The sequence below is a fragment of the Leucoraja erinacea genome, chromosome 18 (assembly GCF_028641065.1).
Source record: "Leucoraja erinacea ecotype New England chromosome 18, Leri_hhj_1, whole genome shotgun sequence".
Lineage (NCBI taxonomy): Eukaryota > Metazoa > Chordata > Chondrichthyes > Rajiformes > Rajidae > Leucoraja > Leucoraja erinaceus.
The window spans coordinates 40,064,626-40,086,572 of record NC_073394.1 but is presented as its reverse complement, the minus strand read 5'-3'; the positions used below and the strand labels follow the sequence as shown (position 1 = coordinate 40,086,572).

Below are 21,947 nucleotides of genomic sequence, written 5' to 3'. Positions count from 1 at the left end.
TAGACACATCCTATCTGCTCAAGTTCAAACAAATGCCTCAAAACTCATTGGCCAGAGGTTCATTCTACAGCAAGACAATGATCCCAAACATACTGCTAAAGCAACAAAGGAGTTTTTCCAAAGCTAGAAAATGGTAAATTCTTGAGTGGCCAAGTCAATCACCCGATCTGAACCTAATTGAGCATGCCTTTTATATGCTGAAGAGAAAAGTGAAGGGGACTAGCCCCCAAAACAAGCATACAGGCCTGGCTGAACATCACTAGTGAAGACACCCAGCAACTGGTGATGTCTACGAATCGCAGACTTCAAGCATCATTGTATGCAAAGGATATGCAACAAAATACTAAACATGACTACTTTCATTTACATGACATTGTTGTGTCCCAAACATTATGGTGCCCAGAAATGGAGGGGGCGGGGGGGGGGGGGCTATGTATAAACACTGATGTAATTTCTAGGTGGTGAAAACAAAACGTATAAAAAATGGCCTTTATTAAAATCTGACAATGTGCACTTTAACCACAAGTGTTTTTTTTTTCTATTACAAATCTCCAATTGTGGAGTACAGAGGCAAATAAATAAATGATGGGTCTTTGTCCCAAACATTATGGAGGGCACTGTTTATTAGTGACATTTTAAATCCAAGCGTTGCTTATGCTTCGGTATGTACTTGAATGATAGAATTTCACTGCCGAATTGGACACAACGTACCTGACTCTTTGCCCGAATGCGTATGTGCCCAGTCACAGGAGCATCAAGTCCCAGGTGAACTGATCGCTCTATGCTAACGTTTGCAAGTGCATCTTCTCCAAATATTGAACGTGCATAGAGGTTGGCTGCCATAAAACCGCAGTAACCGGAAAGTGCCTGAAATTGAAAAACAATTTATATTATTTGGAAATCGGCTGTCTCACAAACGACACTGGTGCAAGAAACTCCCTAAACAGAAGAACAGTCTGAAGGGTAAATGCAACCCCATATTTATGCCAAACATGCAGGGAAATAAGTGAATAAATTGGTTCCACGTAACTAAGTTTGAGTTGTCGAGAACTATATTTTGCACTCAGTATCTTTCCCTTGCTACCCGAGTTCGACTTGATTGTATGGTATTATCTGGTCTGTTTAGATAGCATGAAAAACAAAGCTTTTCACTGGATCTCGATCCACATGACAATATTAAACATAAACTTAAGATTGGATTGGATTCAATTTATTGTCATTGCACTTTTCAGTGCAACGAAATGGTTTAGCCTGCAGTCATAACATAGAATAAATAACAAAACAAACACTCAACACAGTTTAAAGTCCCAAAGTCATTGTCTCTTCCCTCCTTGCTCTCCCTCTGCGCTGAGGCAATCCAGGCCTCCGATGTTGTGACCCCGCCGGGTGATGGTGAGGGTGAAGATGCCACACACTGGAGAATTTGTAAGCAATGTCTTATAACCCCCCAAAGCCGACGGCATACGTAAAGAAGAACTCTTGGATAGGGTGCTTCCCTCATCACACGGCAGTGTCTCTGCATCTGACTGACCACTGACCAGTTGTTCTGTTGCCTACACATCTGCTCTCCCTCAGCCCCTCCCTCCCACAATGCGATGAAGATTCTCCTCAACCTCTCATTCCATCCATCAGTCTCCACATTCCAGCCACATCCTATCTGTAACGGGTAATCAAGTGCATACGTGCTGCCCAGGTTTTAAAATAAAATCGTGGACAAAAGACATTTCAAACCAAGAATTGCTCTTTTCACAACGACCTGGATTCACCACTGCTAATCACGGACCCATCGCGGTAATCTCATATCGCAGGTTCAGAACTCTGCTGCCTGCACAGTTACACATTGACAAACACCATCCAGCCATTTACAGTTACCATTTACTTTGTTCACATTTTGGCAATACCAATCATGGGTGTAATTGGCAAAAGGCAGGTTGTGGCACTCATTCCCCACAACAAGTGATTGCAGTGACATTGTTGATGTCAGGATGATCCTCATTTCAACGTGGGTTTAGTGAGGCCAGAGCTATAGTCCCATTGAAGTCACCCTTTGCTCAAAAACCAGCACAAGGTCTTGTTTGGAAACGCTGGGAGCCAGTGTGCAGTGTTTAACCATTCCACTGGGTGGCAGCGTTACACAAGACTCGGTTCACATACGCTCAAACACAACAGCACTTTATTCATTGCTTCCCAGTTCAGACGTGTGTATTCAAAGACCAGCCACCTTCTTCAAATTGACTCCCTCGGTGACTGCCAATCACCCCCCCCCCCCCCCCCCCCCCCCCCCCCCGGACACTTATTATTATTTATTCAAATCGTTTGCTATGTCGCTCTTCAAGGGAGATGCTAAATGCATTTCGTTGTCTCTGTACTGTACACTGACAATGACAATTAAATTGAATCTGAATCTGAATCTGAATCTTCATTCAACCACCCTCACAAATAATGCCCTCTCATTTTAATTTTAGGGGGCACAACGTATCCTTTGACGAGTCACATTTAATTACCTGTTACAGTTATCATGTGTGATTGGAATAGAGGAAAAGAAACCAAGAATAGTTTTAGCGGTGTTGGTGGTAAATGTGGGCTGAGAGAGCGATTGGGAGAAATTGGCAACAACTGTTCCCCTTTTATCTTGGAGGGTTGAGTAATGGTGACATCTAATGTCAGGTAGAGATACCAAGCAAGTTTCCCTGAACTCAAACGGGTCAAGAAATTACCCATTTGTTAGAAGGATATTTGTCTATTCTTACAACTCTGCTCTAACTCCTTGACCTATTCACCCAACTCCCCATTTCTCCACATCCAATGCTTTCACTTGGAGCAGCGTGAAGTGATTCTTGCATTTAGGCACGAACAATCACCACCAAATGCGACCAATTAGCAACAATCTGGCCCCGATTTGCTCGTTAGCTCTGGACGTCCCAAAAGGGATCCCAATCACTCATTCATTTGCAATAGTCCATGGGGTCTTTCAAACCCGCCTTTCTCCCACAGATCCCTTCCATTTACCCAATATCCCCCCTCCCCCCTTTCTCTACCCACGAGTTTGACCATGCACCCCTTCCCCCACCCCACATCTAATATAGAAACATATAAAATAGGTGCAGAAGGTGGCCATTCAAGCCAGCACTGCCATTCATTGTGATCATGGCTGATCTTCCCCTATCAATAACCCCTGCCCGCCTTCTCCCCATATCCCTTGACTCCACTAGCACCTGGAGCTCTATCTAACTCTCTCTTAAATCCATCCAATGATTTGGCCACTATGGTGGTGGGTCACTGTCATCAAAGATGAAGTGTGTGAATAAATATCCTGCAGGAACTCATCCCTGACTATAAAGTGGGATTCAACGGGAAAATTGAATCATGTTAGACAATATTCGCTGTGTGTTCAGGGACTTGTCAGAACACAACCCCTCCGCAACACGGGAAGGGGTCACCTGTACAGGCGAGGGGCAACTCTGGATGAGAACTGCAGGCAGCAAACTACACCAGCAAGACCAGCCTGTTAGAGCACATCAATGGATCAAACCACACAGCTTGTCCAGAGGAACCTACTTAATGCCAGAATATAAATATCACCAAAATAGAAACATAGAAAATAGGTGCAGGAGGAGGCCCGTTTCGCCTGTAAAGTTAAAGAGAAGATTTTGCCTGTAAAGTTTTTTCTCATCTCAGTTTTAAATGGCCTCCCCTTTATTCATAGACTTTTGCCCATGGTTCTGCACCCCCCCAACATTGGGAACATTTCTCCTGCATCTAGCTTGTCCAGTCCTTTTATAAATGTATACGTTTCGCTAAGATCCCCTCTCATCTTTCTAAATTACAGTGAATACAAGCCCAGTCTTTCCAATCTTTCCTCAAGTCAAGTCAAGTTTATTCGTCACACACATACGAGATGTGCAGTGAAATGAAAGTGGCAATGCTCGCGGACTTTGTGCAAAAAGACAAACAAACAAACAACCAAACAAACTACAAACAGAATCACATATTCTTTTACATATTAAATATTGTGGGCGGAAGGAAAAACATTCAGTAAAGTTAGTCCCTGGTGAGATAGGAGTTTACAGTCCGAATTGCCTCTGGGAAGAAACTCCTTCTCAACCTCTCCGTTCTCACAGCATGGCAACGGAGGCGTTTGCCTGACCGTAGCAGCTGGAACAGTCCATTGCAGGGGTGGAAGGGGTCTCCCATGATTTTATTGGCTCTGCAGTTGCACCTCCTGATGTATAGTTCCTGCAGGGGGGCGAGTGAAGTTCCAATAGTGCGTTCGGCCGAACACACTACTCTCTGCAGAGCCTTCTTGTCCTGGGCAGAGCAATTCCCAAACCAGATGGTAATATTTCCGGACAAGATGCTTTCCACAGCCGTTGAGTAGAAGCACTGGAGGATCCTCGGAGACACTCTGAATTTCCTCAATTGCCTGAGGTGGTAAAGGCGCTGCCTTGCCTTACTCACGAGTGCTCCGGCGTGTGATGCCCATGTCATATCCTCAAGAGATGTGGACTCCCAGATATTTAAAACAGTTCACCCTATCCACAGGATCCCCATTTATCCTCAATGGCGTGTACGTCCTCGGATGATGTGCCCTCCTAAAGTCCATGATCAGCTCCTTAGTTTTTTTTTTGCTAGATCAGCCACCTCCTCCCGGTAGGCCTTCACATCGTTGTCTGAGATCAGGCCCACCACCACAGTGTCATCAGCAAACTTAATTATCGAGTTGGAGCTGAACCTAGCCACACAGTCATGTGTGTACAAGGAGTACAATAGGGGGCTGAGGACACAACCCTGGGGCGATCCTGTGCTCAGGGTGAGGGACTTCGATGTATTCCCTCCCATCTTGACTACCTGGGGCCTGGCGGTGAGAAAGTCCAGGGCCCAGGCACACAGGGAGGTGTTGAGCCCTAATTCCAGTAGCTTCTCGGCCAATCTGGTGGGGACTATCGTGTTGAAGGATGAACTGAAGTCTATGAACAGCATCCTCACGTAGCCCCCCTTCTGGCTATCAAGATGAGAGAGAGCGGTGTGCAAAACCTGCGAGACCGCATCGTCCGTGGATCTGTTCGGACGGTATGCGAACTGCAACGGGTCCATGTTGTGAGGGAGGAAGGTGCAGATGTGTTTCTTCACCAGCCTCTCAAAGCATTTCATGACTACCGAGGTAAGGGCCACCGGACGGTAGTCATTAAGACAGGCTGGGGAGGCATTTTTTTGTACCGGTACAATGATGGATTTTTTGAAGCAGGCAGGGACCACGGATAGTCTCGCCATCCAGGAGATTAACCTCATGAACCTACACTGCACTGCCTCAATAGCAAGGATGTCCTTCCTCAAAAAGAATAAAACTGCACACAATATCCCAGATGTGGTCTCACTAGGGAACTGTACAACTGCAGAAGGACCTCTTTGCTCCTTTACTTCAAATCCTCTTGTTATGAAGGCCAACATGCCATCAGCCTTCTTCACTGCCTGCTGCACCTGCATGTTTACTTTCAGTGACTGGTGTACAAGGACACCCAGGTCTCGTTGCACTTCCCTTTTTCGTAATCTGACACCATTGAGATAATAATCTGCCTCCTTGTTCTTGACACCAAAGTGGATAACCTCACATTTATCTACATTATACTGCATCTGCCATGCATCTGCCCAAGTCATCCTGCAACCTCCACACATCCTCTTCGCAGTTCACACTGCCACCCAGCTTTGTGCCATCTGCAAATTTGCCTGGGTTACTTTTAATCCCATCATCAAAATCATTTATATTGTAAATAGTTGCAGCCCCAGCACCGAGCCTTGCGGCACTCCACTCGCCACTGCCTGCCATTCTGACAGGGACCCGTTTATTCTTACTCTTTGTTTCCTGTCTGCCAACCAATTTTCTATCCAAGTCAATACCCTACCCCCAATACCATGTGCTTTAATTTTGCCCACTAATCTCCTGTGTGGGACCTTATCAAAGGTTTTCTGAAAGTCCAGATACACTACATCCAGTGTCTCTCGTTCATCCATATATTTCCCGGTTTTCTCTCTCCCCCCTTTCTTGAAAAGTGGGAATACATTAGCTATTCTCCAATCCACAGGAACTGATCCTGAATCTATAGAACACTGGAAAATGATCACCAATGCGTCCACGATTTCTAGAGCCACTTCCTTGAGTACCCTGGGATGCAGACCACCAGGCCCTGGGGATTTAACTTATGCAAGTTTCTTTCAGTTCCTGTCTCCCTAGATCCTCTGGCCTCTGGGAGATTGGTTCTGTCTTCATTAAGGAAGACACAAACAAAGTACCGGTTTAACTCTTCTGTCATTTCCTTGTTCCCCATAATAATTTTCACCTGTTTCTGCCTTCAAGGGACCCACATTTGTCTTTACTAATCTTTTTCCAATATACATAAAGAAACCTTTACCATCCTTCTTTATATTCTTGGCCAGCTTACCCTCATACTTCATCTTTTCACCCCGTATTGCCCGTTTTGGTTCCTTCTCTTGTCCTTTGAAAGTTTTCCAATCTTCCGGCTTCCCGCTACTGTTTGCTATGTTATACACCTTTTCCTTTGGTTTTATTCCATCCCAAACTTCCCTTGTTAGCCACGGTTGCCTCTTATTCCCCTTAGAATCTTTCCTCCTCTTGGGAATGAAATGATCCTGCATCTTCTGGATTATGCCCAGAAATTCCTGCCATTGTTTTTTTCACCATCATTCCTGCTCAGATCTTTTTCCAGTTGACCTTGGCCAGCTCCTCTCTCATGCCTTCAAAGTCCATTTTGTTCAACTGCAACACTGACACTTCTGATTTAACCTTCTCCCTCTCAAATTGCAGATTCAAACTTATCATATTATGAACACTACCTCCTAGAGGTTCCTTTACCTTGAGCCCTTATTAAATCTGGTTCATTAGACAACACTAAATCCAGAATTGCCTTCTATCTGGTAGATAGATAGGATACATGTACAGTTTTTTACCCAGAATAGGGGAATCAAGAACCAGAGGACCAGAGGTTTAAGGTGAGAGGGGAAATATTTAATAGGTACCTGAGGGTCAACTTCTATTGTACAGCATGGGTGGTAGGCATGTATCGGTGGGGGCGCTGCAATGGCGGCAGCCCTGTCAGCAGCGCGTTAGTTTTTTCATCAACTTTTTTTTTTTTTTTTAGTATGTTTTAAAGTATGTTTTTAATGTTTCTTTGTGTGTTTTGTGTGGGGGGTGAGGGGGAAACCGTTTCGGCCGCCTCCTCCATGGAGAGGCGACTTTTTCCAGGTCGCCTCCCCCGTGGCCTAACAGCAAGGATCGGCGCGGCCTTTCCCGGAGACGCGCCCGGGGCTTCAGCGGCGGGTGCAGCGTGGACTCTCGGCGTGGAGCGGGTGAGCCCTCGCTGGGGCTCGCTGGAGGGGAGCGCTCTGTTTCGCTGGCCCGGGGCAGCCGGCAGCCTGAAGCCGCGCGCGATCTGCACAGCTCCAGCTGGCGCGGCGTCTACAGCCCGGGATCCCTCATGGGGGACCCGGGGGAAGAAGAAGCCATCACTGCCGGCCCGCGGCCAACTTCTACCACGGGCGCGGTGGCGACTTACCATCACCCCTGGAGGGGAGCTTCGACCGCCGGCCCTGCGGTCTGCGGTGCTTCTGGCTGCGGCACGGCGGGAGCTTTAAACTTTAAATCTCGACCGCCGGCCTGCGGCCTACACCAACTTAAAGCCGCGGTCTCCGGTGGGGAAGAGCCGACCCTGGACTTACCTGGACTTGTACCTTGTCCTTTTACCATCTGGACGCCCGCAGCGGCGACTGCGGAGGGTTGAGGTCCCGACCACGGGGGAAAATGGAGGAGAACTGGCCAAATTATGTGCCTTCCACCACAGTGATGAATGCTGTGGTGGATGTTTATGTTACATTTTTAGTGTGTTTTTGTGTGTGTTCTTTCTCATTGTACCGCTGCTGGCAATTCATTTCACTTGCACTTTATGTGCAATGTGACAAATAAACCGTATTGTATTGTATTGTAGAAAACGCCGATGGATGAGATATTTCAGGCATGTAATCACAGCATTTAAGAAACATTTGGACAGGTACTTGGATAGGATAGGTTTAGAGGGAAATGGGCCAAACTCAGGCCGGTGGGACTGGTGCAGATGGGGCATGTCGGTTGGCATGGGCAAATTGGGCCGAAGAGGCTGCTTTCACGCTGTATGACCCTACGACTCGCCTTCCGACAACAATGACCAACTTAATGAATAGGAGTAAGTTTTATGACTTAAACAATATGGACATGACAATTTCAGCAGCACTCATTCAGTTTCATGGTAACTAATATTTCTGTCCTTGGGAAACTGCATGCTCAGAGTTGTTTAGGAAGGAACTGCAGATGCTGGTTTAAACTGAAGATAGACACAACGTTCTGAAACTCCAAATGTCTAATTCAGGAAGCATAAACATCTAAGTCAGGGGTCAGCAACCTACGGTCCCCGGGTCGAATGCGGCTCGTAACCTGAAGACATCCAGTGCACAGGCGGATTTTTTCCCCTGTAATCATCCGGCCCGCCGACCGCCCTGAGCGCGGCCGAGCTCTGGCCGTACCGCATCCTGCGCAAAGCCTCCAGCATGGTCGCGCACCTTCTGTGACACATTTAAGAAAGAACTGCAGGTGCAGGAAAAATTGAAGGTAGACAAAATGCTGGAGATACACAGCCTGTGAGACATGGAAGGATTGCATGAGGCTGCCTCACCCACTGAGTTTCTCCAGCACTTTTGTCTAACTTCTGTGAACACGTGATTTGATGCCTGCCATCCAGAACGGCGGGATCCATGTGTACGCGCGATAGATGTGGTCCGCTCACAGACATGCGTCCCGGCCCCTATGCAGAACAAGGTTGCCAACCCCTGATCTAAGTCATAAAATACTAGCGGGAAATGTGCTCATTTTATGAACTGAAGCTGACAGATCAACTGCAAAGAAGAGGGCATGGATGGAGTTTAGTACTGCCTGGCAAAAAGAGGAAGAGCCCCGATTTCTACATATATCCCACTATTGTGGCAACAAATACACTCACCTTCTCTGGAGTCAGACACCTCATGTTGGTCGAATTAAGAATATGCTGCAAATATTCATTCAGATCAGTAATGTTCGTATTAACTGTAACCTTGATGAAATAAAACACACAAACAATTCAATCAGTTATCCATGAACAGCTGTTTTAACTGAGCAAGCAAACTATTGTTTTGGTAGATGGTTTCTCTACCTTGTTCTCCCATTCAAACTCGGCCCACATCTGCCGGAACTCTGCGTCGGTGCACAGAGCGGGCTGGATGTAGTCCATGATGTCAATGTGTATGTCGCTCAACACCACACAGTTGCGGTCACTGGCTGCCCCGGATATATCGTAAACTGCAAACACAGATCAGGCACAACTATCAATTCAAGTACCGAAACGGAAAAAAATCCTTCCCATGGAACACAGTCAAGAGGAGTGATTCTGTTCATCAAAGACATTTTGATTTTCTCACTTCATTTTTAAAGTATTTTCCTCCTCGTTTCCAAACATCTCCACTTGTTTTCTTTTACACACAGATGGTGGTGAGTACTTGGAACTTGCTACCAGGGGTGGTAGTGGAGGCAGATACGACAGTGGTGTTTAAGAGCCCTTTAGATAGTCACATGGATATGCAGGGAATGGAGGAATATGGATCATGTGCAGGCAGAGGAGATTAGTTTAACCTAGCAATAGGCTTGGCGCGGGCAGACATTGTGGGCCAAAGGACTTGTACCTGTGCTGTGCTGTTCTATATATATATCTGAAACACTGAATTTTTTGACATTATGATATCTCAAATTAAGTTTTAAGATGTGGGTTAACCGGTGTTAGTTTTATTTGACTCATTTCTGAGCAGTTCCATGCCTGGCCACAGCACATGATATTTCCTACAGTGGAGATGGCGTGCTCCATGTGTGGGACATGCCATGAAGAGTCCTGCCAACAGTCTGTGCTAGTTCCCCTTGGGAGGATTACAAACGGTTCTCAAAACCCATGTCGACAGTGTTGATACCAACTACACCGAGCTGTTTCCGCACATCACGCTTTGTCAATTCTTTTCCATAGATTAAAATAAATATCAAAAGGAATCCAACATTAAGGCAGGAATCAACAAACGTTCATTATTCCATTATTATCTGTTCTTTCCTAATCCAGTGTTATTTTTCTTCAGACATTAACACACAAATTGTTACCGGGTAGACAAACCTCCTTCTCACCTATATTCCCGAAAATGATGCCATTTTCTGTTGAAGCTACTTTGACGTTTGCCTTGATGTTAGCAAAATCGTGTGGAGCGAGTGTTAGCGGTGAAGGCTTCTCGACGAGTTTAAGATCGCCTGGTGAGGGGGAAAAAACAAACAGGATACACATCACTGCCTCTCGTGAAATGACGTTCATACAGCAATGTCTCAAAGAGTTAAATCATAAAATGAACTCTTTCTTAACTGTGAAAACCTACCCAACGTGGCTAGTTCCAGAGTACAGTTCTGAAGCGTGTCACTGGTCTGATTGACCACAAGCACATCAAGTACAATATCATATTGATTGACATGTACATAGGCTTCTGCATAAACTGGATCTGAGAAACCAGTCAACTGTGTAACCTACAAAATAAAAATAAAACACAATAACCCAGTACTCCTTTTGAGTCATAGAATCAATCACACTGTACAGAATCAGGCCTTTTGGCACAACTTGATCAGAGCAACTAAGGATGCCCCATCTACACTAGTCCCACCTGTCCACATTTGGCCCATATTCTTCAAACCCTTTCCTATCCATGTACCTGTCCCGTGTCTTTTAAACGTTGCAACCATGAGTGAGCTTTCCAAGGACAATAACCGCTCAGTTTACCTGGTTAGATGATTAAATCCATTGCATGGGAGAGTGCCCAGAGACAGGGAGAGATGGGTGAGGAGGGACAAACCAACCAGGGAGACGTAGGGAGAATGGCTATCATGGTGAGCAGAAAGGGACAGGGAGGGCCGACTGCTGGTGAAATTGTGTTGCACCTGGTGGGAATGACTAATAACATGTTGGATGCAGAGGCTGGCATGCTGAAAGCATGGACTAATGGAACTTTAGTGGGGAGAAAGCAGAAGTGTGGGAAATGGATGAGATGTGGGCGAGGGTAACATCAACCAATTAATCCAGATGTCCTGGAGTGGACAGCCTCATCTGGAGAACAGATACAGTAGGGACACAGAAAGGGAGAAAGGGAAGGGAGACGGTGTGGTCGAGATAGCAAGGGAATAATGATTACAGAGAGTTTCTCATTAAAGTGAAGGGTCAAGTATCATCACTGTACCTTGCTGAGCTTGGAAGCCAGGGGGTCGGAAGCTTCCTTTCGTTGTGTGTTACCCATTGCTGCCAACAAGCTGAGCTGGAACTGGTCCTCTTTGGAGGACATTTCATTCTTGGCCATCAGCTGCATGAAGGAGATGGGATCGTCTGCCTGCACCATCACGTTTCTCTTCTCAGACTGTTTCTGTTTGGGGCAAAGAAGAAAATCATCAGGGTACATTTACACAAACTATAACAGTGGTCCACAGGATTCAGGACCAACACGCTGAGAATTGAAATCCTAATACCATTCCAAGCCAACATAATTATGCGAGGGAAGGGCAATATTTTGTTGTATCTGGCTGAATGTAGGAGAACAACAACTGTGGCGAATGGAGAACAATTCTTTCCTAAACTATCTGAAGGCACACCCGTGTTAAACTCTAATTACATGCGCATTCACATCTATTTTTAGAACATTTTTGTTGGACTGAAACATCTCCAGGTTCTTCAGAGATGCTTTGAACAAATATTTGTTTACAGATGTTCATTTTTGCCATGGACCAGGAAGTTTCAATTTAATCAAATGTTCTTAATCAGAAATCTGCAACAGCAATTTGACTTTGAGATTTTTTTTATCTTTCAAGCTTTTAAAATTAAAATCATTTTACTGATAAGTACATTTGCTCCACAGGCAGCACCCACATCGTGAAAAGGTTGTGTCACCAAAAACAGTTTGTATCGCGATTTAAAAAAAACGCAAAGCTGCTTCATCTGCACATGCATCAAGAAATGGGAGTAGAAAATATATATTGTATTGTATTGTATTGTATTGTATATTGTATATCTTTATTGTCATTTCTTGAGTATTCGCATACCCAGAGGAAACAAAAAAACGTTGCTCAACCAGTGTCCATTCAGTGTGCATGAAAAAATAAATAGAAATGAAAATAAAAAATACATGTCATGAACAAATTTAACACTCTACTAAACATTCAACAGCCGTTCCGACTGGCAGCGGCACAACAGTGGCTCTGCTGCAGTGTGGGGGTTTGTGCGCGATACTTGGCAGGGGGCAAAGTCCATTTAACAGTCTTATAGCCTGTGGGAAGAAGCTGAGGAGCATCCTGCTGGTTTTGCAGCTAATGCTCCTGTACCTCTTCCCAGATGGGAGGATGGAGAAAATGAGATGGAGAAAAGTATCTATTTTTTTCACAAAATTCAACCAGATAATTTGATTCCACGTCTCAAATTTTTGGGATGCGATTTGTGAATTCTGTAAGTACCCAAATTCTGTTAGCCAAATGACAGAAATACAAGATGTAGAAACAAAGAATGGCAGATGCTGGTTTATACCAAAGACAGACACAAGGTGCTGGAATAACTCAGTGGGTCACTGACCTGTAACGTTAACCATCCTTTTTCTCCAGAGATGTTGCCTGACCCAATGAGCTACGCCAGCACTTTGTGTCTATTCTATCTGACAGGTATACAAGGGCCATAGTAACAGTAACTCTTGGACAACAGTGATTTGAATCGTGAATACCAGACATTCTCCCACTTCAAATATACACAGAGGTTACAAAAACAAAACACCCGGATCAACTGTTACGCATCCTGGGCTTTCTTGAATACATTACCTTCTGAGACAGTTTCTCTTCTTCTAGTTTGGCTGACAGCATTTGAGAGAGGGACTTTCTGCATTCTTTATTGAAGATATCACTCATCAGCGGGGAACACTCAGAGAGAACTTTGAGGCAGAGCGAAATGCGGTCGACATCGTCATCAGTGATGGGTTTCTTCGGCAGAGACGATTTACCCAGGTGTAAAATGGTGGCCATGATTAGCATTGACTCCGCAATAAAAGTCTATCAAAAGAAAGATTATTTAAGAAAGTAAGAAACAGAAGGAGGAGCAGGTCAATGGTTGCCATTCAATCTCCATCCATATCTCTTTACCCAGCAACCACAACTCCTTGTGCTTTGAGAATTTCAGTGAAGCAATACTTTACTCACGTAATTCCTCAGCTCCACCACATTTGAAATGCTTTATCCATTGTCAGATATCTGTTGCTTTACTCATTCATCTTATCCCCCCGAGATTACCCCCCACCCTCATTCTCCTCCGGATTATCCACAACCTCCCCCAGATTACCACCACTCTACCAAGATCACCCACCGTCCACTCTCCCCAGGTCACCCCCCGTCTACTCTCCCCAGATCACCCACCGTCCACTTTCCCCAGATCACCCCCCATCCACTCTCCCCAGATCACCCACCGTCCACCGGTCACCCCCCGTCCACTCAGCCCAACATTACAGCACTGCACCAGTCCCCGTTAAAAACCAGAACCCCCCGTCCACTCTCCATAGATCTCCCCGACCACTCTCCCCAGATCAAATTGATCCACTCTCCCCAGGATCACCCCCCCCATCCACTCTCCCCAGCGGACCCCAAATTCCACTCTCACCAGCACCGCGGACCCGCAGCGAGGCCTCACTGCCGGTCCACTCTCCCCAGGTCACCCCCATCCACCCGGCTCCTCTCCCCAGATCACCCCCCAGGCCTCTCCCCAGTCGCACCCCGATGCTCTCCCCAGATCACCCCCCGGATCCAAGCAGCCCCAGATCACCGCCGTCTACTCTCCCCACTCGGCCGCTCGGCACTCATCCCCGGCATAAACGTCCGCGGTCCCGGCCGAACCAGCGAACATTACAGCAGGCTGCAACAGTCTTTTTAAAAACAGAATTTGAACTTGTGCATACTTCAGACATGACATGAAAAAACTGACAAAAGAGGAAGAGATAGATTTCTCCGCGGATCCTCAAATTCGGCAAGGCCTCACCGGCACCGCAGACCCATCGCCGCGAGGCCTCACTGCCACCGCAGACCCATCGCCGCGAGGCCTCACCGTCGCGGTCTCGATGCTTCCTGCATCACCGAGTAGAACACCGGCCAGGGCCTCGAGGATAGAAGCACGGGTCGGACAAAGCGGCCGACAGCGCCCGCAGATGGGCACCATGGAGGCTGTGAAGTGGACTCAGCCACTCGGCACCATGCAGGCATAAAGTGGGGAGTCGGCAGTGGTGAAGCCTCGCGACGATGGGGCCACAGCGGCGGTGGCGATACTCCACCGAAACTCAAAATCCGCGGAGAAATCTCATGCCTGATATTTTAAATACGAGCCCTTGCCGATAGCTAATATTTACTGCAAACTTGACAATTAACACCTAGGTTTTGCAAATAAATTTGATAAATACTCTTCTAATGGCATATTTAATTTCTGAAACTTCTTTCAGGTTAAAATACTTCTAGTTGGTGGAAACAATGGAAATCAGCTGTTCAATTCCTTGTTGATTTCTCAACAGAAATATTACTTACATTTTGTTTCTTTTTATCCTGAACGAGTGCCGTATAACGCAAAGCTATCTTGGTCAGTGTAGTAGCAAGGGCACCGGCCACAAAGAAATCACCATCCAGCAGGAATCCACGGAGTGGTGGTCTTAAAGAGTACGAATATTTTTTAGAATTAACAGAGCCCAAAAACTGAACTGTGTGGATGCAATCATTTGTAATGGCATATATCAATGCCCTATTGAATATTATTGAGATATCAAATATTACTAATTATATTCTCCAAGATTTACAGCTATACCACACAATACAGACAGCAGAAAGCAACTCAAAATATTTGGTAAAATGCACTTTTAGTTTAAAATTAGATGATGAAGCAGTATCTATCAAAGTAATTTGTGCATGCAATACAAGCCATTCAGTTTGAAAGACATGAAAACTTTTATTAAAATCAATAGTCCTTTAATTCTTAAGGTTATACTTTTTCCTGATCTGCTAACATGAACATTTTTATGCCAACATGAAGATGTTATGTTTAAACCTTGGGATTCAAATCAGTAAATAATTCTACATTGACAACATATGTTGCTTACGTTGACAGACTATAGTGTTTAAAGCTGTTTTGAAGTGAACTGTACACAGTGGTGCAGCGGTAGTGTTGCTGCATTCGATACCGACTATGGGTGCTGTCTATATGGAGTTTGTACATTCGCCCTGTGACCTGTGTGGGTTTTCTCTGGGTGCTCCAGTTTCCTCTCACACTGCAAAGACGTACAGGTTTGTGGGTTAATTGGCTTGGGTTAATTGTAAATTGTCCCTCGAGTGTGTAGGATAGTGTTAAAGTGCAGGGATGCTGGTCGGTGTGGACTCGGTGGGCCAAAAGTGCTATTTCCGCACTGTATCTATAAAATAAACTAAACTAAATTAACTCCAATGCCCTCCATAATGTTTGGGACAAAGATCCATCATTTATTTATTTGCCACTGTACTCCACAATTTGAGATTTGTAATAGAAAAAAAATCACGTGGTTAAAGGGCACTTTATCAGATTTTATTAAAAGGTATTTTTATACATTTTGGTTTCACCTCCTTAATGCAGGTATAAGAGAGCTCTCAGCGCCTAGTGTTTCCTCTAGTCTTTCCATCACCTTTGGAAACTTTTATTGCTGTTTATCAACATGAGAACCAAAGTTGTGCCAATGATAGTCAAACAAGCCATTATGAGACTGAGAAACAAGAATAAAACCGTTAGAGACATCGGCCAAACCCTAGGCTTACCAAAATCAACTGTTTGGAACATCATTAAGAAGAAAGAGAGCACTGGTGATCTTACTAATAGCAAAGGGACTGGCAGGCCAAGGAAGACCTGCACAGCTGATGACAGAAGAATTCTCTCTATAATAAAGAAAAATCCCCAAACACCTGTCCAACAGATCAGAAACACTCTTCGGGAGTCGGGTGTGGATTTGTCAATGACCACTGTCCGCAGAAGACTTCTTGAACACAAATACAGAGGCTACACTGCAAGATGCAAACCACTGGTTAGCTGCAAAAATAGTCTGGCCAGATTACAGTCTGCCAAGAAGTACTTAACAGAGCAGCCACAGTTCTGGAAAAGGGTCCTGTGGACAGATGAGACAAAGATTAACTTATATCAGTGATGGCAAGAGCAAAGTATGGAGGAGAGAAGGAACTGCCCAAGATCCAAACCATACCATCTCATCTGTGAAACACGGTGGTGGGGGTGTTATGGCCTGGGCATGTATCCCTACTGCAGGTACTAGCTCACATCTTCATTGATGATACAACTGCTGATGGTAGTAGAATAATGAATTCTGAAGTGTATAGACACATCCTATCTGCTCAAGTTCAAACAAATGCCTCAAAACGTGTGCGGACACGGAGCCAATGGACGAGAAGCCGAAGCCAAAGAGCCGAATGGAAACAAGGCCGAAACGTCAAATAACCGTAAGAGTACGAATCCGGAACGTCAACTAACCGAAAGGGCGGGACGCCTAAGGGCCAACTAACCTCATCCATCACATCACTGTGGAGGGATGAACATTGTCCCACACCTCCGCTCCACCCGACCCGCAGAGGGTGGCCGTGGGAGAATGGGGGGCTGTCCCGAGGGATGCACATCTTCGGCCGCTTACAACTTGGTGCTTGGGTTCAGATTGCTTAGTCACCTATGACTTGTGTGGAAAAATGACCCTCACGCTCCCATCTCCCCCTTCTCTCTCCCCCTCTTCTCTCTCTCCCCTTCTTCTCTCCCACGGCCACCCTCCGCGGGCTGCGGGTCGGGTGGAGCGGAGGTGTGGGACAATGTTCATGCCACCACAGTGATGTGATGGACGCGGGGGTCTGGACCAATCGCTGATTAGTCCCGCCCCCCATCAACGTCATGTCCGTTATTTGACGTTTCTGTTGAGCGGCAGTCGGTCCTTTGGTCTGTAGGCGGCGCCGCCTTTCGGGTAGATGGCGTTTCAACAGAGCGGCCATTCGGTCAGTTTGCTTTTAGGCGACGCAGCTTTTCGGTTAGTTGGCGTTTAGGCGTCCCATCCTTTCTGTTTTTTGGCGTTTCGGCCTCATTTCCATTCGGTTCTTTGGCTTCGACTTCTTTGCATCGGCTTCACATCCGGGTACCGCCTCAAAACTCATGTTTGGCGATTCATTCTACAGCAATACAATCACCCCAAATATATTGCTAAAGCAACAAAGGAGTTTTTCAAAGCTAAAAAATTGTCAATTCTTGTGGCCAAGTCAATCACCCGATCTGAACCCAACTCTCTGCCATGCCTTTTATATGTTGAAGAGAAAACAGAGGGAGAATAGCCCCCAAAACAAGCACAAGCTAAAGATGGCTGCAATACAGGCCTGGCAGAGCATCACCAGAGAAGACACCCAGCAACTGGTGATGTCCATGAATCGCAGACTTCAAGCAGTCAATGCATGCAAAGGATATGCAACAAAATACTAAACATGACTACTTTCATTTACATGGCAGTGCTGTGTCCCAAAGATTATGGTGCCCTCAAATGGGGGGGGGGGGGGGGTTATTTATAAACACTGCTGTAATTTCTACATGGTGAAATCAAAATATATAAAAACGGCCTTTATTAAAATTTGACAATGTGCACTTTAACCACGTGATTTTGTTTTCTATTACAAATCTCAAATTGGAGTATAAAGACAAATAAATAATTAATAGATCTTTCCAAACATTATGGAGGGCACTGTATATCTTCAGTACCTCCGCCATTAAGGAATGCAATTCATTGTGTTCAGAAAAACAAAGTTGGAATGCAAGTACTAGAAATTGCAGATGCTGCTGTACCAAAGGATGACTCAAAATGCTGGTGTAACTCAGTGGATCAGGCAGCATCTCTGGGGGACATGGATAGGTGATGCTTTGGGTTAAAACCCTTCTTTAAAGTGATTGCTGGTGGTGGTAGGGGGAGGAGAGGAAAGAAATGTGGATTAGAGGAGGAGTAGCACAATACTGGAAAGATCAGCTATATTCAACACCGATTCTAAAATAGGACGGATGGACAAAGTCATCTTTGAATCCAAAACTAAAGCTTCCCACAATTTTGGGCAAGAACTGCAGAAAGCATATCTTCAGATTTCTTGATTTCATTTGTGTCCAAAATGCCTATTTCATTGAATGGGAGGTTGCTGATATCAGATTCAATTAAAGCAATGAGGTATCTATCTCTAACCTTTTAATGTGATGGCATTTATACACAATGTAAAGTAATATGGCATTACCGATCTTCATCTTTTTTGGAAGGCCTTGCACTAAGAGCGCTCTGGGTTGCATAGGTTCCCATCTCTGTCACGAGTTTTTGTGTTGGAACCACTTGAACATCATCATCCATCCTCGGCTCACCGGTTTCCTTCTTTATCTCAGAATCGACAATTGGAATCTAATACAGGGGCCAGACAAATACTAGTTACAGTTATCAAATAGCCTTGTACACTCTCACCATATTTCAATTGGACATTCCTGCATAATCACGACAAGAAAACTGAAAATAATTCCTTCAACAATATTCTCAGTTTAACTGAAAATAATTCCGCCACCAATATTTTTATGGTGAATTTCTAATTACTTCTCGTAAAGATGTGGAATGAATTGGTGTTGAATTAACAATTATAACTGCAATTTTCAATTACAATCATACTGCAATTCACATTTTGTATACAATTTCAAATACTTGAATAATTGATTTTGGTTTGCTTCCATTTCTGTTTTCAGATATCACTTACTACAGAGATTGAGCAAGTAAATCTTAGCAAGACATTATTTGAGTTTAGATTGAATTAAAACATGTGGTAAAAAAATGTGGGTATCTGTATACCATCTACAAATCTCTCATTCAGTCCTTTGTTAGCAGACTGGAGCCCAGCACTCCACAGGAGAGAGAAATACCCACATACCTCACCCAATGACCGGCGAACTTCAGTCATGACACTCTGAATGTCTTCCTGAGAGCTGCAATATTCGCCCAAAATCCAGAGAGCTCCCCTATAAATCCTGCAGCAGAAACAAAAGATACCCACATGAACAAAGTGTTTTGAAATGCAAGATGTTGGAAATCTTCAATAACAACAGAATACATTGGAAATACTCAGGTCAGTCAGCATCCGATGACAAAGAAACGGATTGAACATTTGAAGTCAGAACCTTGTGTACATTAAACTGAGAACTACAAGATGGTGCAGCTGTTCCTGTCAGGTAAAGGGTTATGTTGTTTTAAATGCTTCGTTTCAACAGAAAACCAGAGGGAAATTTTGCACCTATGACAATACTTTCCAAAATGAACCAAACTGAATTTGGTTACATCAGTCCATAAATTAACTGAAAACAAAACTTAATGCCATCAAGAATGGATCATGAAAATATCAAACTGATTGTAAAGAAAAACAAGTTCTGCAAGACGGTCTCCTCCATGTCACAGTCTTTATTTGAATTTGTTCAATGGCCACATCCACCATAGATTTCTGCTTATTATTCCCAATGTTTCAAACAAATGAATTTATTGCATAGTATAATCTATCAGTTTGTACTATTTGTGAAAATAAAAACTGTGTGTTACCCAATTACACTTGCACATTCCATACTCAAGCTGCAATGTTAAGATCACCATCATCCACAATATTAAACCTGTTACTTCTTTGAACTCTAAATGAATCCGCACTAGTCAATCTCCACAGGACAGATACTCTAAAGCCCACAAGTAACTACCTATCTAAAGCCCACAAGTAACCACCTACAAATTGGGACAGGATTTTGAACTCGGAATCCAAATGGCAATTAAACAGGATCCATCCACAACTAGCCCAACGTAAAACTGCAAGTGAAGGCACATATACAAATAATTAAGTCATAGGTACAGGAAGGAACTGCAGATGCTGGTTTAAATCGAAGGTAGACACAAAATGCTGGAGTGACTCAGCAGGACAGGCAGCATCTCTGGAGAGAAAGAATAGGTGACGCTTCGGGTCGAGACATTTCTTCAGACTGATGTCAGGGGAGTGGGTGGGACAGAGATAGCCCAGCATAGTACAGAGAAGTTGCATACAGCATATAATCCTCCAACACTTTCACCACCTCCAACGGGATCCCACTACTGCCCACATCTTCCCATCTCCACCCCTTTGCTTTCTGCAGAGACTGTTCCCTCCGCAACTCTCTGGTCAACGTCCCTTCCCACCCAAACCACCCCCTCCCCAGGACTTTCCCCGGCAACCGCAGGAGATGCAACACCTGTCCCTTTTACCTCCCCCCTCGACTCGATCCAAGGACCCCGACAGTCTTTTCAGGTGAGGCAGTGGATCACTTGCACCTCCTACAACCTCATCTACTGTATCTGCAGTTCCAGGTGTCAACTTCTGTACATCGGCGAGACCAAGCACAGGCTCGGCGAGCGTTTCGCTGAACACCTCCGCTCAGTCCCTCTTAACCTACCTAACCTCCCGGTTGCTCAGCACTTTAACTCCCCCTCCCATTCCCAATCTGACCTGGGACTCCTCCATTGTCAGATACGGCCCAATGCAAATTGGAGGGTTAGCACCTTGGGTAGCTTACACCCCAGCGATATGAACATTGACTTCTCTAACGTCAAATAGCCCGTGCTTTACCTAGGTCTCCATTCCCTCCCCCTTCCCTGTTCACCCACCAGTCTTACTGTCTACGACTACATTCTATCTCCATCCTGTCCACTCCCCTGACATCAGTCTGAAGCAGGGTCCCGACCCGAAACATCGCTCACTCCTTCTCTCCAGTGATGCCACCTGCCCCGCTGAGTTACTCCAGCATTTTGTCTCTACCAATAATTAATTCATGCCTGGTCATATAAAAATAACCCAAAGAGCACTTTAAATGGAAAACCAAACAGAATAACAGCATCTCATATTCTTCTTGAGTCGTTTACAACCCAATGGTATGGACATAGAATTTTCACATTTTAACTAACACACAGTACAGTGACACAGCGGCAGACAGTGCATGCAGCGCCAGAGTCACGGGTTCGATCCCGGCTATGGGTGCTATCTGTGCAGAGTATGTATGTTCTATCCAAGATCTTCGGTTTCCTCCCACACTCCAAAGATGTACAGGTTTGTAGGTTAATTGGCTTGGTATAATTGTAAATTATTCCTAGTGCGTGTAGGATAGGGTTAATGTGCGGGGATCGCTGGTCAGCAAGGACTTGGTGGTCCGAAGGGCCTGTTTCCGCACTGTATCTCTAAACTAAACTAACCAACAAAACCTACCTAACCCCCAACTCCCCCCCCCCCCTCCAACTTCTTCACTGTGCCCCACCTGCATGCGCACACAGCTCTCCCACTCTCATAACCCCCTTTCCCCTATCCCCTTCCACCTATATCCCTTTCTCTAGCTTCACATTTCACAATGTTTTGTAAGCTTACATCACCAGTTCTTTGTGTCCAAAATTACACTTCTGTTCAGACATAATTTAAATAGGAATGAACAGATGTCAAATGTTTACAAGAGTGGAAATCAAGCATAGAATCACAGCATTTATTACTGCGCAGAGATCTTCTGGGCCTTACTTGACAGATTTGATGGCGTAGAACACCTCCAACATTTTCTCGACGATGACTGAACGAAGAGCTTCAAACCTCTGGATGGCTTCCCGCACAAACTCCAGAACATCTGCAGCAGCGGCCTCGTTGCTATCACTGAGGAACTCCATCAGCTGTGGTGTAAGCATCCGTAATGAACACATCACCAAAACTGGCAAATTACTCTGTAACTTTC

General features: G+C 45.1%; 1 protein-coding gene across 3 annotated transcripts in view; it reads right to left on the bottom strand.

Moving 5' to 3' along the window:
• copb1 (COPI coat complex subunit beta 1) overlaps positions 1–21,947 on the bottom strand; it is a 40,730-nt gene that overhangs the window by 1,449 nt on the left and 17,334 nt on the right. For all 3 annotated transcript variants that reach the window (XM_055649890.1, XM_055649891.1, XM_055649892.1), the window contains exons 11-21: positions 21,740–21,885; positions 19,103–19,199; positions 18,431–18,588; positions 14,687–14,807; positions 12,947–13,174; positions 11,332–11,511; positions 10,483–10,627; positions 10,241–10,360; positions 9,231–9,376; positions 9,042–9,131; positions 712–867 (exon numbers count right to left, since the gene is read on the bottom strand). In XM_055649890.1, coding sequence (XP_055505865.1) covers positions 712–867; positions 9,042–9,131; positions 9,231–9,376; positions 10,241–10,360; positions 10,483–10,627; positions 11,332–11,511; positions 12,947–13,174; positions 14,687–14,807; positions 18,431–18,588; positions 19,103–19,199; positions 21,740–21,885 — 1,587 coding nt within the window. The remainder of the gene's footprint in view (positions 1–711; positions 868–9,041; positions 9,132–9,230; positions 9,377–10,240; positions 10,361–10,482; positions 10,628–11,331; positions 11,512–12,946; positions 13,175–14,686; positions 14,808–18,430; positions 18,589–19,102; positions 19,200–21,739; positions 21,886–21,947) is intronic.